At 33.1% G+C, this 16883-nt stretch overlaps 2 protein-coding genes across 3 annotated transcripts; one reads left to right on the top strand and one right to left on the bottom strand.

The window, feature by feature from the left end:
* Window positions 1–1975: 1975 nt before the first annotated feature.
* LOC133291186 (aspartic proteinase 36) lies at window positions 1976–6977 on the top strand. The gene is made up of 10 exons (XM_061489408.1): window positions 1976–2409; window positions 2775–2904; window positions 2988–3238; window positions 3336–3563; window positions 4239–4401; window positions 4556–4629; window positions 4749–4845; window positions 5486–5552; window positions 5958–6029; window positions 6567–6977. Exons 1-10 carry the CDS (start codon window positions 2183–2185, stop codon window positions 6737–6739), a joined length of 1482 nt encoding a protein of 493 aa, XP_061345392.1. The 5' UTR covers window positions 1976–2182; the 3' UTR covers window positions 6740–6977.
* Window positions 6978–9506: 2529 nt separating this feature from the next.
* Window positions 9507–13281, bottom strand: LOC133291215 (uncharacterized). Of its 2 annotated transcripts, none has more exons than XM_061489441.1 (8): window positions 13070–13281; window positions 12868–12908; window positions 12688–12751; window positions 12052–12240; window positions 11471–11542; window positions 10607–10785; window positions 10396–10514; window positions 9507–9701 (listed from the first exon to the last, which is right to left on the bottom strand). In XM_061489441.1, the coding sequence occupies exons 1-7, from the start codon at window positions 13229–13231 to the stop codon at window positions 10400–10402; spliced, it is 822 nt and encodes a 273-aa protein (XP_061345425.1). In that variant the 5' UTR covers window positions 13232–13281; the 3' UTR covers window positions 9507–9701; window positions 10396–10399. The 2 variants fall into 2 exon arrangements, with proteins under 2 accessions (XP_061345425.1, XP_061345426.1); XM_061489442.1 differs by having other exon boundaries at window positions 10396–10484.
* Between the last annotated feature and the right edge of the window lie 3602 nt (window positions 13282–16883).

The raw sequence follows: 16883 nt of genomic DNA, 5'->3' as shown, positions 1-16883 counted from the left end.
ATGTTTTAATTAATTATACATACATCTCTTATATTTTCTTGAGAGATTTTAATTACATTATTATTTCATTTACTTTGAAAAATTATGCTATTCTCCCTTGGAGATCAATATGTCGTACATTTTAATTTATTTCAATGTAAATGAGCCTTCTAGAATAGTTTTTCTCTCCTTGCAAATTTCAATATCAATGACAATTTTAAATTCATAATATTAATTATGGGATTTTGGAATATGAAATGAAAATTTTGGATGAAGTTTCAAAGTTAATAGTGGTTATGTTTAAAACTTCATTTTTTTTTAAAGTCTCAAATTCAATAATAGGTTGAGAATTAATTATCTTTTGATATTGAAAATATAAGAGAGAGCAAAATTGTATTTGGGAGTTGATTTATAGTTAGTAATTTGTAATGATTGATAAAAAAATCATTTATATTAAAAAATGACTAAAAGTATAAACTATTTTATTTTTTAAGATAGGAGAAAATAATTTTTTAAAATAGATATAATATAATTTAAACATGTAATGTACTCTAATATGAAATAAAAAATATGATAGGAAAATTTGGATACGTAATCCATGACGCAATGTCACAAATAAATATGACCCAAATTCAGAAAGAAATTAAGACATGTTCACCTTGCGGCAGAATTTGGGGGCCAAAAATTGCAATATTTGAGTTCATTGCCGCTTTCAATCGTCTTCGTTTGACAATATTAAGGTGAAAAAGTTTTTAATGTTATTTTAGATAACTTTATCTAATGTTTATCGAAACGACGTCGTTTTGGTGTTGAAAAATTAAAAAATTAGAGTGATAATGACTATTATAACCCTTAAATAAATTAAAATTACAAAAATACCATGATTTCCGTCCTAAAACGACGTCGTTTTGATGAACATTAGATAAAGTTATCTAAAGTAACATCAGAAAAAACAAACCCTAATATAAATTAAGGTTTCTTTTTCTGCACACCGGATATGGACCGAACTGTCTCACGACGTTCTGAACTCAGCTCACGTACCGCTTTAATGGGCGAACAGTCCAGTTAGTGCAGATAAGTTATGAGGCGGTAATTATAGTATTTTTGTAATTTTAATTTATTTTAAATTATAATAGTCTTTATATTTATAATTTTTTAAGATTTCAATACCAAAATGACGTCATTTTAGGAATAAATGCAGATAATTTATCTGTATTAACTGCAGAAATATTTTTTCCATAAATTAAAAAATGGAAAACTTAAAAAGTAATATTTTATTTGTATTATTAAATTAAAATAAAATCTGAGATATTCACCTGGCGGCCCAAATGTTGCCATATTTGAGTTCGTTGGTGTTTTCAATAGTCTTCATTTGGTAACAATTTAAAAATGGAAAACATAGAAAATAACATTTATAAATTAAAATTGACCGTTTAATTTGTAGGCAAACGAAATTGACCGTCTAATTTGTAGATAAAACAAAATTGACCTTCTGATACTCTGATGTCTATGATGATAAAGTTCTGGTTTTGTTTTGGAATTTATTTTTGAACAAAAAGAAACAAATAATCGAAATTATGTGCATGAAATTAAAGTTAGGAATTATGTTTTGCTTGCTTGGCAAATCATTTGAATGAGTATTCAGTTTTTTTCTTTCTTTTTTCTTTGACCAAAAAATAAAGAATTTCCAAAAGTAGAATAAAGCAATCTATATTAATTATTTTTTTAAAAAAAACGCGTTCGAAGGACGCACATGATTATGTAACATGTATAGTTTATGTAATAAACAGAATTTTCGTTCCGTTTTGATCACATAGTTGAAATAAAAAAAGAGAATAAAAAAAGAATTAGAAAAAGAAATGACAGAAAACAGAGAATGAAAGAGTTTACGTAATCCATAGTTGGAAGTTGGAAATGTTCTGTTGTCTTAGAACTTATTGTTCCATTTTTCGAGTACAAATACATTCCCACTCTCTCTTTCTGAAATTACGATGATTAACAACCACAACAACAACAACAACATCTTCATCCTTAACCTTTGTCCCTGTTTTGTTTTTTGATCACATGTTCTTGTCTCGAACGCATTCGTTGATTCATTAGTGTCTCTATTCCATTTTTTTTTTTTTGCACTTTCCCTTTTCAATTATTTCACGTACAGCAGATATATACGTACATAGATATATATAGTAACAAAACGACACAAATGGCGGCTGCTTTTTTCTTTTCCGTCGCGTTGTTGTTGGCGGCGGCGGCGGTTGTTTCTGGATCTCCGGCGACTCTGACGCTGGAAAGAGCGTTTCCGTCGAATCATGGAGTGGAGTTGAGTCAGCTAAGAGCTCGGGACATGTTAAGGCATCGGAGAATGTTGCAGTCTTCGAACGGTGTCGTCGATTTCCCTGTTCAAGGCACCTTCGATCCCTTCCAAGTCGGGTAATTCTCTCGGCTCTTTTGTATTTCACTTTTTGTTTTCAACTTTGAAGGTTTTTGTGTAGTTGAATCAATTTGAAGGCTTTTTTTTTGGGATTGTATTGGATTCTGAATAATGGGTTTTCAAATTTATTGAGAATCTTCTCTTTTATCCTTCTATCTCCGTTTCTTTATCTTTTATCTCTTATTTTTCTGTTCATATTATTTTCCTATGCTCTTCTCTTTTTTGATCAATTCATGGTGGTCCTTGTTTCCTGCTTCTTATTGTTTAAAACCAAAGCTTGCTTGGTTTGGTTCTTCGTGGCTCTCAAATTTATTTCTTTTTTATGTTTTTTTTTTTTAATTTGAAATTAATGGCTTGTTTTCAGGCTCTACTTTACAAAAGTGCAGTTGGGTACTCCTCCAGTAGAGTTTTATGTGCAGATTGACACTGGCAGTGATGTTCTTTGGGTCGGTTGCAGCTCCTGTAATGGTTGTCCCCAGACAAGTGGGCTTCAGGTAGATTCAATTTTCTCTATTTATTAATTTGACATCATGTTTGTGACACAGTAAGATTCACTTTCTCTGGATTTTGTTAACAGATTCAGCTCAATTTTTTTGACCCCACGCGTTCATCAACATCTTCATCAATCTCTTGTTCTGACCAAAGGTGCAATGGTGGAATACAAACATCAGATGCCAGCTGTTCCAGTCAGAACAACCAGTGCTCTTACACTTTTCAGTATGGAGATGGTAGCGGGACATCAGGCTATTACGTGTCAGATATGATGCATCTTGACACTATTTTTCAGGGAGCCGTGACTACAAATTCTTCAGCACCAGTAGTTTTTGGGTGAGCTTTCATGAGCCTCAAATGGTTGATAGCATCCTTATTTTGTTTTTTGTTTTTTCATGCTTCTTGGTTTTAATCTTGGAAATGAATGTTGCAGTTGTAGCAACCAGCAGACTGGTGACTTGACAAAGTCTGATAGAGCAGTTGATGGGATATTTGGATTTGGGCAACAATCTATGTCTGTTATCTCCCAGCTCTCCTCACAAGGGATAGCTCCTAGAGTATTTTCCCATTGTCTTAAAGGAGATAGTAGTGGTGGGGGCATATTGGTTCTCGGTGAGATTGTGGAGCCAAACATTGTTTATACTCCACTTGTTGCATCACAGTAAGTTCTTTCATCAGAATAAAAATGCTGCATCTTAATTTCCTTCTATCAACTCAACTTGTATTTTTTAGTGGTTGTTAAGTAATAACTCCATGCTGAGGGTAATCTGAATTCTTTGGTAAACTTAGTGAGTGAATGGAAAATTGTACCTTTGTTTTTAGGAGCATAATAAAATGTTTGCATTAAAAGTTTCAGACCTATTGATAGATGGCAAGATTTAATGCTGGAAGTCATTTGGAGTTCTAGGCTTCAATTATTCATCTAAGCAAGATGTTAAACTGGAGATTCTCTCTGTCAATCTTGAATGTTGAAATCACTTTATAATTTCTAGAGTATAGGTTAGGAATGTGATTATGAAGAATGGAATGCCGAAAGATGAAGATAAGAATTTGCACCAATTTACAGCTATGCAATAACGGATAGCAGGTTTTTGGGTTTTGTCATGTACTTAGGTGCCTGGTTTGGAATAGTGCCTTGAGCAAGGCCAATGTTCTACCGTGAACTAGAGTAAAATGTACATTCATTATGGGGTCCTCAAAGTTTTACACAGAAGTAGAGTAGGAATTGGAGAATTTAAACAAGTTACTGACAATAGGTACTTGTATTGAAGTGGTTTGAAAGAATGTCCATCTGAAAAAGTGTTTAGACTAACTGCTTCCTTTGAAAATATTTCAGGCCCCATTACAATTTAAATCTGCAGAGCATCTCTGTCAACGGCCAGGCATTGCAAATTGATTCATCAGTTTTTGCAACATCAAACACCGGCGGTACCATTGTTGATTCTGGAACAACTTTGGCATACCTTGCAGAACAGGCTTATGATCCCTTTGTCAATGCGGTGAGTTTCATTTAGCTAATTTCAAGTAATTCAATTTATCAAAAACATATGTTGCTTCGATGCTTCATGTATTAATTAGCAATCATGGTATGCTTTTTGCTTTATTGGAGGTTTATCAAATATTTATGACAAAATGCTTTTTTTGTTAATGCAGATTACAGCAGCAATTCCACAATCTGTACGCAGTGTTGTTTCCAAAGGAAATCAGTGTTACTTAATCACCTCTAGGTTAGATTGAGCATTTCATTTTTTTATCCTGCTCATTAGCCTTTTGCTGATTGGGTGATAAAATATGGATCATCTTGATACTCTCTTTCTCTAACTCCTTTTGTCTGCATTGTGTTTAGTGTCACTGACATTTTTCCACAAGTAAGTCTGAACTTTGCTGGTGGTGCATCTATGGCTTTAACACCACAGGATTACCTTATACAGCAGAGTTCTATTGTAAGTATTCAAGCTTCAATCTCTATTTTTTCAATTTTCTGAATACTGGTCTGGATTACATGATTCCCAAGGACATTGATTTCAAGTCAGAGTGAGTCGCATTTGACAATGGTTGAAGAATCACTTTCTATTAATATGATTCTTTCCTGTCCTTCCACTTGTTTGCCTCTTGAAAACTGATTTTGATTTTACTTTTGTTTCAAAAGGTTTCTCATATGCTTTTTTATAAGACAATTTCCATGATAAATTCTTGTCTAGAACTACTCATTTCTTAAGGCATATGATATTACCCACACTAACCTTCAGTACAAAGAGCTCCTTTCGTACTTCCGTTATATTTGGTTAACTATTACCATTCTTATGCCTTGTTAGCTCTTCTTTGAGTGCATTATCAGAAAAAAGAAAAAGAAAAAAAAGAGACAAACTTTTCTTCTAATTCTCATTACATGTCATTTTCCTAATGAAAATTTTAAGACATGTCTCAGAGATACTTCATGGTAAATTCTTGGACATTTCTGTAGCTTTGATTACGTGCATTTATTCTTCATATACACCTTACTTCTATGTTAGTCTGATTTTTATATACTGTATTTTGTACGTTATCTCACTAAATGCTATGGTGAACCAATGCTTGCTACAGGGTGGTGCAGCAGTGTGGTGTATTGGCTTTCAGAAAATCCAGGGTCAAGGGGTAACAATTCTAGGAGGTACAATACAAATTTGAACACTTTAGGCCATATATCCATCTTTAATATGGTGATGATATCTTTCAAGTATACATAAAATAAGTTTTGCATTTGATTTAAGGTCAACTCAAAAATTTGAAGCTTGAACCTATATTTAGAAAGAAAATTGCTATATTGATTGGATTTTTAAGCTCACGGATAGTATACTATCAGATTATATCCCCCCTCCCGAATCAACCTTCTTCCCAAATTTTCTCAGTGCTATTGTTGGGATTTAACACTAATATGTTTCTATAGTCAACCTGCCAGAATATGAATACAAAATATCGTTCCTTGTACTTAAATTATTGATTATCATCTGTCAGAGATTGTGCTATCTTTTCTTCAAGAATATGATACTAACAACACCACTTTCTGTTTTGGCAGATCTCGTTTTAAAAGACAAAATTATTGTTTATGATCTGGCTGGTCAACGCATTGGATGGGCTAACTATGACTGTAAGTTTCAGCTACAATACCAGAAAGTCATATAGTGGATGACATAAATATTTATTTTTCATGAGGCTCTCGAGTTATTGCTTTTCCACTCCAACCAAGAAAATATTTTATTCTTTTGAGTGTGGGAGCAAAAAAATAAATAAATAAAGGGAAAAGTTCACCAATGCCCCTGTGGTTTGCTTCAAAATCACCTATGCCCCTGTGGTTTTTTTTCTATCACATATGTCCCTGTGTTTTTATTTATCACATATGCCCCTGTGGTTTGCAAAAGGGTATGTTTTTTATCACATATACCCCTGTGGTTTTTTATATTTTACAAAGCACAGGACATATGTGATAAAAAAAAACCATAGGAGCATAGGTGATTCTGAAGCAAACCACAGGAGCATTAGTGAACTTTTCCCATAAATAAAATAAGAGCCAACTTTGTTTTATAGGATTGTTCAATTTGTGGAACCAACGACGTGGTCTATATTTTCATTGCTTCTATCTTTATTTATCTTTAACATTAGATTCTGATGCTGTTCAACAATGTAGGTTCTTTGTCGGTTAATGTATCTGCAACAACTGGCACTGGAAGAAGTGAATTCGTGAATGCTGGAGAGATTGGTGGCAGTACTTCTTTACGTGATGGACTTAAGTTAACAAAGACAGGGTTCTTGGCTTTCTTCATGCACATAATGCTGATTTGTTGCTTTGTGTATTTATAACATAATATATACGTTGTGTGAGATAGAACTAATAATTCTTTTTTCCCATGTATATTCTCTTGCCGGTATGTATTTGTGACAATCGGCAAGACCACATTGTTTTAAACATTTGGTTGTGCCACCTTTCTCTGCACAATAGGTTTGTCCGGTTTAGCTTCAGGTGATTCTGTTGGACACTATCAGTCTTGTAGAATCAGATCATTACCCTTCTTTATTTTTGGCAGCATTGTAAATTATTTCACAGGATTACTATTGAATCGCATATACGAGTTATACAACATAGCTCCTTCTCCTTTTTGTTTTTTGTTTTGGTTTGATTAAACTTGGTTTCCACACATCATCATTGTTGTAAATTGCTTTTTAACACATCTAGATAAAAATTGATATTTTAACACATCTAAATAAATTTATCTCTTGCAATCCAAAAGGGTTAAGGAAAAAAAATACAGCAATTTTAATATGGTATCAGATAAAAGTAAAATTTACAAAATATCTTGTATTTTTTTTTCTTAAATTCCAAAATGATGTCATTTTGAGTTTGTTAGAGATAATTTTATCTCCAGGAAAAATAATTTCTCTTAAAGAGGCGTTTGGCACGAGAGATATTTTTTTTAACAGAGAAAAAAGATTGTTAGGGATTTAGTAGGAATTTTTTTATCCAGGGTAAGTTACAAAAAAGTGTTTGGTTGGCCAAAATTTTGCAGGAAAAGTTGGGTTAATTTTACTAATGATATGTTTGGTTGACAGTAAAATATTGATGGGAATGAATACCAAAAAAAAAAATATTGATGGGAATGTGAATGAAATTATCAAAATACCCTTCATTTACAAAATATGGTATCAGATAAAAGTAAAATTTACAAAATATCTTGTGTATTTTTTTTTCTTAAATTCCAAAATGATGTCATTTTGAGTTTGTTAGAGATAACTTTATCTCCAGGAAAAATAATTTCCCTTAAGGGGACGTTTGGCATGAGAGATATTTTTTTTAACCTAGAAAAAAGATTGTTAAGTATTTGGTAGGAATTTTTTTATCCAGGGTAAGTTACAAAAAAGTGTTTGGTTGGCCAAAATTTTGCAGGAAAAGTTGGGTTAATTTTACTGATGCTATGTTTGGTTGATGGTAAAATATTGATGGGAATGTGAATGAAATTATCAAAATGCCCTTCATTTTTTGAATATGCCATCATCAAATGTTGCTTTTTTTGGGAAAAAGTGAATTAAATGTACCTTTTGAGAATCCAAGATCAAGGAAAAAAAAATACCAAAGATTAAATGGGACAAAAATTTGCCTTAGTGTAGTTCAAAAAATAAATATTGGGTAAAAAATTTTCTTGACATTTTGTTCACAATACTCATACCAAACATAGTAAATAAATATTCTCCACCCCACTTTCTTATCATTTCATACCAAACACTCCCTAAAAGTAAAGCTAAATAAGCCCACAACATGCAAAATTTATGATAAAAGTCATATACAAATATATAAAAAATAAAATAAAATTACCTGTAGTCAAATAATAAAAATATAAAATGATGGTACTGAAAATGTATATGGAACATTTTTTGAGGGAAAAAAAAATACTAACCCAACTTCTTATAGGTTAGCAGGTTAAATATTGCAGTCCGCAAATCATATGATTATTTTTCTTTTTTGTTATCATTCACCAGGACTGTTGTGTGTCTTGCCGGCTTTGGCTTATGCGTTAAATAGGCTTAGTCATGTAATCAGAAACAAAGAAAAAAGAGAGAGGGGTTCATGCCTTCATGGTAACATAGGTACTATTTATATTTGCAGACATAATAAGCAGGAAATGAACATTTCACTGGAACTCGTAAAACGTAAATGCATAAACAGTTAAACCAAACTTGAAAATCAATTTGCCCAAGAAATGAAAATGTATGGTTGACAGGAAGTAAGACCAATAAACTCATTGATCTTCTCTTTCCCTTCCTGCTATTTTAATTCCCTTTCTGAAGTGTTTTTCTGACTAAGGGCCGCCTTGGCAATCTATGCAACACCGATACCGACACGAGGCACATGACATGATATAACACTTCACTTCGACACGTTAATTTTAAAAAATATTAAATTTCGACATGTTAGAATACATTTTGATATTAATAATATTTTTAATTTATGTAGTATATATTATATTTAATATTCAATAATTTAACAAAAAAATATTAAACTTATAATACCCATCAATTTTGCAAAGAAACATAAGATATCCCAAATATTTACATTAAACTCAATAAAATAATAATCGTAATCCAACAAATTTAATAATTGAAACTAAAAAACGCAACACAACGCAACCTTTTGAACTATTTTTTGAATTTTTACAACACATGTTGGAGTGTCTGAGTGTCAAAATATCAAATACAACATGTCAAAATTTTTGAAGTATCGTTGCTTCATAGTTGACAATAATCTCCTTCGTTTCTTTCTTAATTATTTAAGATCTATTATCCTTTATATAAATCAGAAAAGTTTGATTGAATTTTTCAAACGTGCCTCATGATTAACTTAAAATTATTTTTATGTTTAGGCTTTACAAAAACGAGAGATGATACTATTTTACATCAGCGCATTATGTGTCGATCACTACAAAAAAATCGATAATTTACAGATCAAGAACTAAACATATATCATGAGGTAATTTTGGATGAAGATTTTATCCATTTTCTTCTTAATAAACCTATTTTTTTTTTTTTTTGGTAAACATAAATCTATTGTTTTTACTAAAATTATAAATGTCGCTGGACTTTTATTTGACATATGGTTAAAAAAAATTGCATAAAAAAATATAAAAATTAAACTACTTATGATCACACAGCCTCTTCCTTGGATTACAGTGTTCGTCCCCCCAACAAAATAGTAGCTCTATAAATGTATGTCTGACAACGTAGTTGGAACTGCATAATCTCATCCAACCATGTCTATCATAGCCGAAAATCTCTGCAAATAAAAAACATCAGTGTGGTCTGGTACCCATGCAAAGAAAGAAAAAAACATAAAACTAAGAATAGAACAAATAGGGATGAGGAGTGAAAATAAAATAAAATAAAATAGTGACATGACTGCAGCCAGCAAAGCACGGACACGCTACTTGCAAAAATATTTGCGCGTCGGACACGCTCAAACACACGTTTGACACGCAGTCAACATTTAGAGACACGCGGTCAACTCTCCAACACGTTCCGACACGCGGTCAAGGCTAAGACACGCCCGGACACGTTTTTTTTTTTTTTTTTTTTAAATCTTAATTTTTTTTTGGTAAATAAAAAATCTTAATTTTATTTTGTTAATTAAATATAAAAGAAATAATTTATAAATTAATTTTTTTCTGTTATAGAATTTGACATGAAAAATTAAAAAAGTACGAAAAATTATTTATATTTATATTTATGTTATAAAATTTAAATATTTGATTGGTTATATGACTTATTATGGACTCTTATGTGTATTAAATATAAATTATATTATATATATTAAAATTTTTATTTAATATCAAAACGTGTCCCAACGTGTCGAAATATGACATTTTTTAGAATTAACGTGTCGGCGTGTCGTGTCCTGTGTCCCGTGTCTGTGCATCATAGACTGCAGCAAGGAATAATAAGTCAACAAAACAGATAGATATAGGTATTACCTCTTTACTCATGTAGAAGAAGTGATGTGCAAGAAAGAAGGGAAGACAGCTCATCTTCTGTTGCCAATCCAAAGCCCTGCCATCTTACTCTACCAAAATTATCAAGTAGAAAGATATACCTGTGAAGTTGAAACGTTATAAACAGTACTCTTCAGAACTAATAACTTTATTAGCTAACCATGAGTTGAATACGCAAGATAAAGCTTCATACCCTGTTAGGAGATTCAGTATCCTTAGTTCTTTTCTGAAATAATAGTGATCACCAAATGAATACACTATCTGCCTCTGAAGCGTATCCTTGCTTTCATGATGATTAGGTTTCTTTGTCGTCCAGAGAAGGAGACGCTTTATAGGATACCGACACAAAAGCCATGAATCTATAAATGATACCTGATAGAAAATACAAAAGCTTAATAATATAATTGTAGCGGACTATTGAAAACATGGAAACAGAAAGAAGTAATCTCTACTTAAGCACAAGATAGGTGGGTTTGTGGACAATCTACGCTTCAAATCCAAAGGACTCTTGGATGAATGGACATGTTAGAGATATAATATAAAATTATTCATAAGTTTTCACCTAAAAGCTTGAGCTTTTGTGATAGTTGGTTTATGACACAATCCAAGAGCCCTCACAATTTTATTTGGGCCAGGCACAAGCCCCTGCCTAAACTAGTATGTATTTTTCAATGAAAAGCCCAGCATGAGGTCACCTCTAGTTCCAATGGTGTAAGTGGTTGATAGAGAGGCTCTCATCAAGAAGTTAAACCAGATGAGTCAGGAAGATCATGGCCCAGATTAATAGTAGCACAAAATGGAAAAACTTAAGAAAGAAGTAGTAGTTTTCAACTTCCATGGTAAGCACTTTTATAAGTACCGTCACTACCTTGTGACAAAACACATACAAAAAACACCAAATGCACCACTCAGCATCTTTTTTCTTCAGAAGTTCAAAAACTGGAAGCAAAGCATTTGGGGACAGAGATTACAGATATGTGACCTCATAAATATCTGATTAATATTTCACTATCAATGACAAGGAAATGCATAAAACCTGAACCAAACAGATAATTACCTGATATAAATGAACATCTTTCGATTTACTAAATGCTTCGACAAAAGGCACGCTCCAAGAATTGATCATTTCCTGTCAAGGATAAAGAAATGGACTTTATTGCAGCAACCGTAAGCCAAAACCAAACCAAAAAGTTGTTACGAAAGTACCAAACAATGCAATGAACATAACAAGGAATGCTATAGGTAAGGACATGCCATGATTGTAGCAATATCTGAGTGATTTGCTAGCCAAAAACAAGGATTGTTTAGGCTGGATTGCAAACTTAGCCTGGTAAGAAACTAAGAATACAAATAAAGTTTCTTTTCATTGCATTTTTCAATATCTTCCACTCTATCCTTTTCTTCTTGTCATTTACCCCCTTTTCAATAATAATACTTAAATCCCCTTCGCTGTGGACAACAAATAGAAGATACTGTTCATCTTTCAAATTGTATAATAAGAACACAACAAATGCTACCATCAAATCTGTTAACCATTTAAGACATACATGGTGTTGGCTGCCTTCAGATGAGTGCACAATGCAATAATGTGGATAACAAAAGTCACATCTTTACAAAAACACTGCCAAGATCCATTACCTGGGAGCTTGCTCGAAATGAAAGACAAACCAAAGATGCCTTGGGGACAGATGATTTGTCAGAATCAATTACATTATCAGAAAGACGGATAGGAAGCTTCATCGTTTTACCATCTGGGAAGCTAACTTCGAAATCAGGAAACTTCACAGCTTCCATTGCTGGTATTATCACTTTATTAGCTACAGCAATCTGCACAAATCACACATAAATATGTCATACTCTTATCTGGTACACCTAAGACGTGCTTCCAGTCTAACCAACGGACCACTTGCTTAATAGACAATAAAATGTATATTTTGACCAAAATGGTATACAGCTAAATGTTTTGAGGATATCCTAGCAGAAAGGACAGGTCCATAACAAGCTTAAATAGACCAATTTAGCCGAAATTCAGAAAAAACTGAGCAATATGGATTTTGGGGAATTTGTTTTAGCCTAATGAGTTATGATGTCACCTTAATTGGAACAAAGAAACCTGAATTAAGCATGTAAAATCCTATTTCGATCTCTGGGGAGTTTTGATATATTCCACTTTTATCACATGCTATAGAAAAAAAAAGAATTCTTCGACACTAACAGCAGAGTAAATGCAATATTACAAATACAACCCAACGAATTATCATATAATTGCAATACCTTACCACCATGTTGCTTGAGCTCAGCCATATCAGCGAAGTATCCCCTATTCATTTCATCTTGACTGCACAAAAACCCCATCAATATCACTGACCACCACACTTCATTACATTACAATGCAACAAGCTCAACGAAAAACTTTCTTTATACAAATCCCAAAAACAAAAACATTATACTTACATTCGAGCGCGCTCCTTCTCAATTGCTGCCTTATTTACAAACTGTAAGAAAAAATATAAATAAATAAATAAAAGCTGGACAAAAAGAACATAACGCGAGTGAAATCGCTATAAAAATTCGATTTTTAACACATTCTGTTGTGCACCAGCGCCATCACCAGAAACCCGAATGAAAAGAGAAGAAAGGGGTGCACTCAACTCACCTGGTGGAGATCGAAGAAGCGTTTGGGGGTGAGGCGAGCCGAAAGGTGAGAGGGAATAGGATAATGGAGCTTCTCGGGTTGCATTGTGGGTAGTGAAGCCACAATGGAATCTCTGAGACAGAGACAGGAACATCGTCGTATCAATCGCTTCAAACTTAGCATCTTCACCACTTCGATTTCGATCCTATGTGCTTCTCTGTCTCTGCCTTCATTCCCACACCACAGTAACTAGCTCCATTTTACGCTGATGCTAGGAAAAGTTCATAAACCCTTATATGGGATATTGACCATTGTGCCCTTTCTTAGACTGAATGTCACGCGGGATAGAAATTTTGTCAACACTAGTTTATTACTAGGGCGAGACATGCAGAAAAATGGATATGGATGCGTCTAATTTAGGCTAAAGCAGCATTTTAAAATTTTTGAGCAAAAGAATTGCTCAGTTAAAGTTGATTGGATAAGTTTTTTCAAAGTAATGCAGTCAAACATGTCACATATGCTGACGGGACTCGTGCCACGTCAGCGCCACGTAGGCAGTCTCATTATCGTAAAACTTCGGAAGGTCATAATTTGTGACTCGGGTATCCAAATCAGATGATTTTTTTTTGATTTCACATAAATTTTCGAGATCTACGCAATGACATCTAATTTGACATATTTTATCTCCCACAAACATAGTTTGAAGATCTTCTGGATTTAAACGCGTGATTGTGGTACAATTGTTATCAATTCAAATTATGTTTGTGAGATATAAAATATGTTAAATGAGATGTCATTGCGTAGATCTCGAAAAGTTATGTGAAATAAAAAAAAATCATCTGATTTGGATATCCGAGTCACAAGTTATGGTCTTCTGAAGTTTTATAGTAACAAAACTGCCAACGTGGCGCTGACGTGACACGAGTCCCGTCAGTGTCAGTGACGAGACTAGTCCCGTCAGCATATGTGACATGTTTGACTGCATTACTTTAGAAGAACTTATCCAATCAACTTTAACTGGGTAATTCTTTTGCTCAAAAATTTTAAAATGGTGCTTTTCCCGTCTAATTTAATACGATCATGTTACTTAGGAGGATTTTAATTATTAATAATTAAATCAACGGTGATGATTGTGTAACTTTCTATCTTTATTTTTTTTCTCTCTCATCTCTTATCACTATTAACTCACTCATGTATGATTATGATTGCTCCACATGACATAATCATGTTAATTAGCACATAAGAGATCCACTCCCGAGAAAAATACAAATTTTGTCTCGTAAAAATTAACATAAATTTTAAATAAATTCTATAATTAAATTTTTGTCCGACACAAACACATAATTGCATTACGTAACGTATAAATAATAATTAAACACTTAATAAGTTGCTAAGTTTTTTTCTTTCTTTTTTCAGTATAAAGGAAGCTCTAAAGAAATTTAAGTGTTGATGACCACAAGTTAGGAATGAACTTAGATGGAAAAAATTATAGAAAAATAAGTGATAAAAAAAACCACAAGTTGATTCTAAATAAAATCATAATGGGGTTTTTAAACTTTTTCCTAAAATGTAACTTGCCGTCAGTTTTTTTAAATTATTTTTGACTAATTAAATTAAATATTTTTAAGTCAATCTATAAAATACAATTACAATAGTTTTCTGATAGCCCATCTGTTTATTTTTTTTAATTTAAGTAGTGAAATTAATATGGTTTTTAAAATTTAAACAATTAAGCCATTTCATTTCTTCAAATGAAAATAAAAGCCCATATGGACAATCTTATGTAGATCGTTGAAAAAAATGTTGCTTCCCATGAACTCGCTGCTGACTTATACTTTCTTCAGTGGGACAGTTTTTTTTTTTTTTTTTTTTTGTAATAAAGAGGGGCAAAAGCCCAAACAAAACAAAAATTACACGACGCGAGAACTTAAAAGATCTACAGAAGCATCCTGAAGAAGGAGCTCTAACAAAGAAGAAGGAGGAGAATAATAAACAATAAGATTATTATCATCCTCAAAATGCCTAGAAGCAAACCAGTGAGCACATCTGTTATTTTCTCGAAAGGTGTGGACCCAACGAACATCCCAATCTTCAGCAAGCCATTTGTGAATACGGGAAACAACCTGAGAGTTTCTGTGATTGTTGCTTCCTTCTTGGATAGTGCTAAGAGCAATTTCTGAGTCACATTCCAACTCCACTCTCCTAGCACCAGTACCCCCAGGCCAGCTCTAAACCTTTGAGAATACCCCAGAGTTCTGCATCAAGAGGATTACAGAAACCTAATCTGAAAGAGAAACCACCCAGAAAAGCACCATTGTGATCTCTAGCAAGGCCTCCACAGCTAGCATGCTGCCTAGATAGGGAAGAAGCACCATCTGTGTTAATCTTCAACCGACCAGGTTCAGGACGACACCATTTAGTAGGCTGATGGGCATTAGGGAAGCTGCCAAGAATGCTTCTATTCTTACCTCTAGCTTCAATTAAATGCGCAATAAAATCAGAAATGACACGCTTATCATTGCTTGGCCTTCGAAAACTATCATTATGAATATGATGATTACGCCAATTCCAAAGATTCCAGCAAGTAGTATAGAAAACATCTCTCCAATCAACATGAATTTGATAATTCCAACCCTTACTCACATTTTTGATGAGCCAAGGCTGTAGGTCTAATGTGAAGAAATCGTTGGGGACCCTTCTACCAAACCAATCTATCCACAATCTTTTGGCTTGAGAACAATCTCTAAGGACATGAATAAGAGTTTCTTCACTGTTTGGACAGTTAATGCAAAAATTAGGACCCCCATTTCATTTGCATGTACGACTCCTAACTGGAAGCTTATTAAGAAAAGTCAGCCACATCATAGTCTTGATTCTTTCTGGACCCTTCCAGTCCCAAATCTTCTTCCAGGGAACATTCCTTTGAGCATGTTGAAAATTCATCAAGTTCAAGTAGGCAACCTTAACTAAGGAAGAGGACAAATGATTCTGACACCAAACTAACCTATCCTCAGTATTATCCTCAGTGGGACAGTTTTATATACATAGTGAGCACTATATTTGATTTGAATTTAAGCTTGATTATACTTAAGGTCATGGATTCAAGTCCTTATAAATGTAAATAATTTTTTATGAGAAATATTCCAGTCTCGAACATGATTACTCTCTAGAAGATACATGTGATTTATCTTTAAAAAAAAAAATTAAATTTATTATCTATTCTTAAGTTTAACATACTCGAGTTTTCCTTAAATTACCATTTTTATTTAATTCAAAGCTGCGCAACTTTCGAGTATTGTTTTTTTTTTATCGTTGAATAATGAAGTTATAAAAAGATATCTGAAATAATATTCGCCAGAAAGCTCAATGAAAATATCCCAAGACTCAAAGTAATCAAAATGTTGAATACCAGTCTCACATATAGAGGTAACCCAACGGCCCTATCGAGCAGAATATTCATTATATATTGACAATAATTCTTGCATGTTTCTTCAAATATAAGACTGAATAAATGACCGAGTTTGACCGTGTCTTGGTGACCCATTCATCCACAAGAGATAGAAGGCATTGTGTAAAGAACAAGTTATATATTTCGGAGAAGGAAATTTGATCCCTGTCACGAGGCCTCAGCTTGGATTACCCCAAATCAAGCTTAATCCATTAAGGGTGGCCATGTGCACTAGACTCCCACCATTCCGGTGGAAATGTCAAATGTACATTATCTTACTCTACAAGGAAAGAAGTTGTTTCCATAACTATAACTCTGATCACCAATTCACAAAGTGGCAAGGCTCAAGACTCTAAATTCAGCAGATATAAGCACTAAAAAGAAATT

Source organism: Gastrolobium bilobum, unplaced genomic scaffold (assembly GCF_033153095.1).
Source record: "Gastrolobium bilobum isolate Gb01-03AN ecotype WA unplaced genomic scaffold, APGP_CSIRO_Gbil_v1 utg1383, whole genome shotgun sequence".
NCBI lineage: Eukaryota > Viridiplantae > Streptophyta > Magnoliopsida > Fabales > Fabaceae > Gastrolobium > Gastrolobium bilobum.
This window is presented reverse-complemented; position numbering and strand designations above follow the sequence as displayed.

Coding starts and splice junctions, on each gene's coding strand:
- LOC133291215 (XM_061489441.1), bottom strand. CDS start 13,231: ATGCTAAGTTTGAAGCGATTGATACGACGATGTTCCTGTCTCTGTCTC. Junction 12,909..13,069: donor GCTTCTTCGATCTCCACCAG/GTGAGTTGAGTG, acceptor TTTTTCTTACAG/TTTGTAAATAAGGCAGCAAT. Junction 10,515..10,606: donor ATACTGAATCTCCTAACAGG/GTATGAAGCTTT, acceptor TCAACTTCACAG/GTATATCTTTCTACTTGATA.
- LOC133291186 (XM_061489408.1), top strand. CDS start 2,183: ATGGCGGCTGCTTTTTTCTTTTCCGTCGCGTTGTTGTTGGCGGCGGCG. Junction 2,410..2,774: donor TTCGATCCCTTCCAAGTCGG/GTAATTCTCTCG, acceptor GCTTGTTTTCAG/GCTCTACTTTACAAAAGTGC. Junction 4,630..4,748: donor TGTTACTTAATCACCTCTAG/GTTAGATTGAGC, acceptor CATTGTGTTTAG/TGTCACTGACATTTTTCCAC.